The sequence below is a fragment of the Saimiri boliviensis genome, chromosome 17, assembly GCF_048565385.1.
Source record: "Saimiri boliviensis isolate mSaiBol1 chromosome 17, mSaiBol1.pri, whole genome shotgun sequence".
NCBI classification, from domain to species: Eukaryota; Metazoa; Chordata; class Mammalia; order Primates; family Cebidae; genus Saimiri; species Saimiri boliviensis.
Genome location: NC_133465.1, coordinates 40,578,234 through 40,585,525, shown reverse-complemented (window position 1 = coordinate 40,585,525; position 7,292 = coordinate 40,578,234). Strand labels below are relative to the sequence as shown.

The 7,292-nt window shown below is 49.2% G+C and overlaps 1 protein-coding gene across 1 annotated transcript; it reads right to left on the bottom strand.

Annotated features, from left to right (window-relative positions):
• Nucleotides 1-1,484: 1,484 nt before the first annotated feature.
• TOB1 (transducer of ERBB2, 1) lies at nucleotides 1,485-5,613 on the bottom strand. The gene is made up of 2 exons (XM_039476749.2): nucleotides 5,306-5,613; nucleotides 1,485-3,434 (listed from the first exon to the last, which is right to left on the bottom strand). Exon 2 carries the CDS (start codon nucleotides 3,290-3,292, stop codon nucleotides 2,237-2,239), a length of 1,056 nt encoding a protein of 351 aa, XP_039332683.1. The 5' UTR covers nucleotides 3,293-3,434; nucleotides 5,306-5,613; the 3' UTR covers nucleotides 1,485-2,236.
• Between the last annotated feature and the right edge of the window lie 1,679 nt (nucleotides 5,614-7,292).

Here is a 7,292-nt window from a genome sequence, read left to right as displayed (position 1 = left end):
ACCAGTCTGGTTAATATGGTGAAACCCCATCTCTACTAAAATACAAAAATTAGCCAGGCATGGTGGCTGGCACCTGTAGTCTCAGCTACTCAGCAGGTTGAGGCAGGAGAATCACTTCAACCCGGTAGGCAGAGGTTGCAGTGAGCTAAGATTGTGCCACTGCACTCCAGCCTGGGCAACAGAATGAGACTCAGCTCCCCCCACCCCATAAAAACAAATTTGTACTGTCCAGCTGCCTTATGATTTTTCATAAAAAGCACATTAAACTTGAGCCTTTCTTCAGTTATAAGTAGACAGTTTTCTCCCAAGCCTGTAACTTTATTGTCTATAGCAGAAACTAGTGCTTAAAACCAGTACCCCGATTGTTCTTATTCAAGCTCTGTGATCACAAAAGCATGTAATTGGTAAGTGTTGGCAGACCAGATCTCTGCTGGTTGCACTCAGTATTCCAATACTTCTTCAAAGCCTCATTCTGTCCACCGAAGAACAAAAGCCTCACCATGGAGCTGACAAACAGCTTAGCTCTGTTATTTCCAGTGCTTGTTCCCTTAAAACTTTTTATTGCTCTATACTGCATCATAGGTAAATGACAAAAGGCTTTGGTAGACTGGTGTCCAAAAAACAATGTATTCCACTGGTAACCCAGACAGTGCTGGTTTCTTACTATAAAAGCACATAGAAAGTTTTTTAAGACAACTTTCTCACCAATACTATGTCAACGCTGTATCAATTGGCATTTAGTGAAATGATTCATTTAGTGTTCTTCCTTCCAACTCTTTAGTTTAAAAAAACCCATTCCTCACCAAGCCACTCCATTCTGACACACTATCAGCAACTAATCTGTAAATCCTTCAAACCAGCAGGTTGGATACCAACTTGCAACACATTAAATACATAAACTTTCTTGCTGGGAAAATGAAAATACTAACATTTAACAATCTGTCCAACTGTGAATAGATTTTTATCCTAAGTTCTCCAGCTACATGCAATAGCTAAATTTTTAAAGATTAGTAAACTGATGTAAATCTTTTTAAAGTTCGGTCAGCCGCTTTGTCTGAGCAAGTTTCCTGAGCAAAAACAGAAAACTGATCCAATACTCTCTCCATATAAATTTCAAATAAATCATCTCAGATTACATGCAAGAATTTCATCTTATCACCTGATTCCTCGATGTCAGCATATTTTGAAACTCGCTGTAGAGCTGACTACCTGGTATGTTAATATCAAGTGTATCATGGGGTCGACAAATGTGGACTGAAGAGGGCTGCAAGAAAACAAAGCTGTCCCAAGCACTGGTCAGGCTATTCAATTTTGATAGCACTTTTTATGTGGCAAACCACGAGCCGGTGCACCAGTAGGGCAACTGCTTTCCATTATTCCTTCGTGCCCCAATGAGTCAGGCCTTTTTCCATCATTAGCATTTACAACATAACTCCAGAGGCAGATCGTTAGAAAACACTTAAAAACAAAGACCACAATAGGCATTTTTAATTTTAAAGAATTTTAATACAAACTTAATATAAACTATTTCAGTCCCTCTTAACATGTAAGACACTGACTCAAAATACTTTTATACCGCTTTTTTCAAGTATTGCACAATATAGGTACAAAATTAATATTTACGATTACATTTTTCTTCCATAATATATAGCAAAAATCTTTAAACCTTTAACAGAAAATACATTTTTTTGAAAAAGCAAATATTCGTACATTTTAATTCCACCACTAAAGGAATATCCTGTACACAATTTTTAGAATAGTTGATGTCTTTAAGATGGATATTTTACAATTTCAGTAAAAAAAATACAACATGAAGCTGCTGCTGTCACAGATCACTGTAGTAAAAAGATATAAATGCAATACCATGTCGTAGAAACAATATATATATCCTCTGATATTTTACAAACTTTGTACTAAATTAAATTATACAATTAGAAAAGACCAATAAACCCACTTATTAGTGCCAATTTTTATAAAAAAAAATCAGCCATGTCCTTGCTATATCTTAAATACTGTAAGAGGCCATATCTGAGAGTATACTTTAAAATATACAGTCAGTATAAAATAACTTTGTGCTTGGTTGGCAAATGAAAAATGATGCATGTTTTATTTCTTTTAACCAAGCTTGAATGTATTCTTACTATAAGCTTAAAAAAAAAAATTCTCAAGGAGGCGAAAAAAAAAAAACCCCCCTTGGGCCCGTGCATTTTAACTTGTACAATACATTTTCTTATTTTTAGTTAGCCATAACAGGCTGGAATTGCTGGTTAGAATACTGCATGTTATTTAAGCTAAAATTCAAGCCATCTACAAAAGACTTCTCATTGAGGCCTCCATAGGCCGCAAACACATCAAAGGCATTACTGTACTGGAGAGGACTGAGGTTAAGGGGGCTGTCACCTGGGAACATTCCATTGGTACTACTACCTTGACCCTGCATATTAGGAAAAATAAATTCCTTGGCATTAGGAGAAAGAGCAGAGGTTTTCTGCTGTGGTTGCTGCTGGGGTGGTGGCGGCGGCGGTGGCGGCTGGGCTGGCTGCTGCTGCTGCTGCTGCTGCTGCTGCTGCTGTGGCTGCTGCTGGCTACCCAAGCCAAGCCCATACAGAGAGTGCATTGAGGAAGAGATGGCTTTCTGCTTCAAGAGGTCATTCACATTCAAGCCGAGGTTGATAGGAGAAGTACGGGCAACCTTGTTGCTACGGCCACTATTCTTCATTTTGGTAGAGCCGAACTTGGTGGCAGCAAAAGTGGCCGTGGTAAAGGTTAAAGGCTGAGTGGACCGGGGCATGAAGGTAGGGCTTACAGCAGCAGAGTGACCAAAAGGAGGCGATGGAGAGCTGGACACTGATGATGCTGGGTCACTTATGGGCATAAACACCTGGGCCTCTGGGTTAAAGCTGTTTTTGATCTCCTTATCCAACTCACATCCATTTTCGTTATTATCATCCACGTAAAGCACCTTCACTGGTCCCTTTTCACCAATTTGGTAAGAAACCTCAAATGGGTCGATCCAAACACTAAGATCCTGTGGCAGATTGCCACGAACATCATCAATGTCCAAACCACTCTCTTTGGATGCTTGTTCAATCACTGGGTCCACTTTCTCCCCTACGTGTATACATCTAAACCCCGATCCTTTGTATGGCTTTTCAGGATACCAGTGCCCTTCATATTTCTTCTTAAGAAGTCTTTCAAGTTCTTCACCAAAAATGTTGACACGTCTCCTGGGAAGCTTATTGTACAAATACGAAATAATAAAATTTAGTGCTACTTGGATTTCAAGCTGCATAGCTGCTATGCCACAAAATTAGGTTTCGACTCCCCCAGCAAAAACAAAAACAAAAAAAGTGTTCAGTTTGTGGCAGAGAAACAAATTTTCATTCAAAGTGCTGGTATGGGTAGATTATCCTTCACCTTGAGTGATCTTGTTCCTTAAAACAAAAGCAAACACGTCCAAATAAGATAAATGTAATATAAGTCCCATGACCTTTTTTTTTTTAACCCCCAAAGTAATTTCACCTTTCAAAATGTCTGATATCCTATGTTAGTTTGCTAAGGATAAAACGAAAATGTCTACTAGGATGGAAAGCCTGAAAACTGTTAACTAGTACAATAAACATAAAAAATTGTTTATTAAAGTTTAAAATCACACAAAAAAATGTAGGTTTACAGATGATATAATGTTTTTAAGACCCTGATTATTTGTTTCTGAATAGAGTTCTAAGAAGAAAACCCTCTAGAATATGTATTAGTCTCCCCTCAGTTCTTACAAGAATATTTACGGTACTCAGCATCCTCCCCCCTCATATACATATGCCACTTTCAGGTGGTAATTTTTATTGTGTTCACCAACTTAGAAGCAGTGAATTCACATTTTTGTTTAATTCGGATATATACTTTTAAATCTGCTCTGTCACTGACATTTAAATATTTGGCGAGTTAGGAAAATCATTTTAATTTCCATAGTACATGACGCTAAAATTAAAGACATTCAGTACTAAATGAATTTCATCCTAGTGAATAAGAACCAAATTATCGACCTTAAGTATACTAAGAGCATACAATATAATAAATCCGAGCTTCTCTGTGCCTTTTATTTCCGATGTCTATTTTTCTAAATCTGGTAAGTACCTATTTGGCAGCAAGTATAACAAAGCAACAACACAAATTAAAACTATTGATTATTCTGTTTAAAGGCCAGGGTTTCTGAATTTTAGTCTGATTTTTAAAACCTCCCTCTCTCCCTCCCTCTCACGGTAACAGCCGGAGAGGCAAGTATGATAAGGTCGACCTTTAAACGTTTGCTGGATCAGCACTGGGTGGGGATAAGAAAAGATCAAGGGCAAACAGAAGATATTTGCGAAAGGGATCTATTTGCACACTCAAGTTGATTTAAAAGGACGTTTAAAAATCAAGTTGGTCCTAATTCGTCTGTTCCATTTTCCATATTCGTGGTGACAAAGGAAAAAGAATCCCTGGCTGCCCCCAAACTACACTTTCCAAGTCAAAAGCCTGAGTGCCAGCAGAGGCAGCTGATTAAGCCCAATTGCTTGAAGGTGCAGCCAAGCAAAATTCAGGCTCGGTGGAAGGTAGTTATAAAGCAGTGCCACAAGACAGGCAGGAGCGTGAAGAATTACATAAACAGCCAGTTAGATCTCATTAGATTTCTGCTCACAGCCCTCGGAGCCCGAGCGCTACAGCAGCAGCAGCAGCAAGAGGAGGTGGAGGTGGAGGAGGAAGAGAGTACGAGCCTCCTCGGAGGGGGAGGAGGAAGGCCACGGGAAAAGGAAGAGCAACCTCTCCCGGCCGGGCACCGAGCACCCAGCACCCAGCACCCAGCAGGTCGGGGCGCCGGGTCTACCGCTCCCCTCCCCCGCCGTAACCCGACCCGCCGCTCCCCGCCCCGCGGCCTCCGCCCCGGGCTCCTGGGACCCGGCCAGAGTATGGGGGAGCACCGGTTCCCCGGCACCATTTTCGGCCTCGCGGCCACCGGCCTCTCGGACCCCAGCGTTCCCCCGCGAGCGCGCCGCTCCTCCGTGTGCCCCAACCCCCGGCTCCCGTCAGCTCGCCCCGGGCCGCCCATCCCAGGTCAACCGCCCGGGACGAGCCCGACGCGCCGCGGCGCCCCTCGAAGCCGCTCCCCTCGGGTCCCGGAGCCTCCCCCGGCGCCCAGGGCCGCGACCCCGCCGTCCCCGAGCTCCCGAGGGCCCGGGGCTCGAAGCCGCTGCAGCCCCCTCCTCCGCCGCCCGGGCCCGGGGCTCAGTCTCCTCGCAGGCCCCGCCCGGCGCCCCGCGATACTTACGGGCTGCTTCGGGGGCGGCTTGGACTACAGACCCGCGGCGGGGCGGGGAGCAGCGCGGCAGGGCGGGGGCGCGGGAGGGTCGGGAGCGGCGGGCTGGCCGAGTGCACCACGTCGCCGCTGCGGGGCGGAGGGCAGAGGACGGAGGCCTCGGGCGGGCCCTGGAGCTCGCCGCCGGTGGCGCGGGGTGGCGGGCGCGGGGGTCAGGCGAGCGCGCTCACTTCTCCACACAGCCCGGTGCCCGGCCCAGCGTCCCCGTCGTGCGCCCGCTCCACGCCGGGCCAGAGCTTCGCTCTTTCTGTCGCGGCGCGCGCCCCGCCTCTCGTTTTATGGCCTCCTCCCCGCCCCCATCCCCTCTGCCGGGGTGCGCGCGCCCGCCCCGCGTCACACAGGCCCGGCGGAGCAGCCAGTCCCGGCGCTCCCCGCCCCGCAACCCCGGCCCCCGCCGCCGGCTCCGCCCCTGCCCTGCCCCCCGACGCCATTGGCCAAGTCCCGGCTGCTCGTGTCCGGACGCGCGGTGGACGCAGGGGTGGGGAAGCCGCGCCCTCGGGCTCAGGGAGGGCCAATGAACCGGCGGTCGGAGCCCGGGGACGGAATTAAGAGAACGTTTGGAGAGGGACTCGGGGGGAGACGTGCCACTGAGAGAGAAAGGGGTGGGGTTGGGCGGCTGACGCCCGGTTGAGGCGGAGAGCCGGGCAGGGGGAGGGGGACGAAGCCGGCGGAAAAGCGGCCGAGAGAACCGGGGCTGGAGGAGCCCAGGGTGCCCAGAAAGTGCCCTCTCCGCGCAGGGCTGCGGCCGAGCATCCCGGAGCTCGTGGAATAGTTAACCGTGTCGGCCTCCTGCCCACCCCAGCGGGGGTTTAGAGAAAGGGCAAATTGTGACCGGGACTCATGCACCCGGTTCATTGAATATTAATCACCCCAAGGCCTAGGCCAACCGCCCCCCAGAGAGTGGCAGCTGCAGAACCCACACGCCGCAGAGCCGGGCTGGGGGCGGGGAAGGGAGGCGGCCGCAGCTCTCGCCCCGCCGGCAGTTTAACTGCCTCCGCAGCCTCAGGCCTCCCGGTGTGACCCCGACTGCGACTGGGATTCATTTATTCCGAATGTCCCAGCCCACGCCGGGCCCAGGGTGCGGCGACACGAGGCCAAGCTGCGTCTGTATCTGTGTCCCCGTCTACACACACGCATGTGCGCATGTCTAGGGCTTGCTGGAACGCAGGTGCACGGAATAAACGCGGGGCCTGCCTGTAGAGCGCGTGGAAGATCAGTCTCGGCTGAAATATGTGCGGGTACCTAGAGAGTAGGGTAAGAGAGGGACTCGTGGCGGGGGACGGGTAAGCGCCTTTTTCACAACCTGCCCCAGAGAAATACACGAAATTACATCGGGAGTGGAATCGAGCGTCCCTCTTAGCTAAAAATATTACTCACAGGTAGCAACGACGCCTGATTGGCCGCGCGGGTCTCGTCGCAACCAGGCGATTGGCGGCCTGGTATCCAGGAGACCGACGTCAAACTCGGACTGGGAAAAGGGGAAAGTCGAGGAGGGGAGCGATGGAGGGGAAGGGGAGAAAGAAGCAATGAATGAAACGCCCATCGCCTGACCTTCCCCTTTCCCCTTTCCTCCGCATTCTTGGAGCACTTCCTGGAAAAACACCAGTTGGGGCGCCGCCTTCCCCTCCAAACGGTGGGGCCTGCACTCTCAACCTGCTATAAGGAAGTTAAACCGCAGCTCATCATGGATTCGGTGTCTGCGGGGCGGGCCCGTGTAGACCAGCTGCGCTCCTTCGGGCACAAACCCGCTGTACATGTCAGGCCTAGAAGCTATTGGCTTTATGGACGCAAAATCTGGATGGAGCCGCCTTCTCCACTTTGGGTCTCCCGCCTCTCCTTTTCAGAAGGACCCGCAGTTAGAAAGGGTATTTCTGAAGGCTCACTGCGTAGAAGGGGAGGGAGGATGGGTTTGTGGAATGGGCTGACGGTGGGGAGTGGT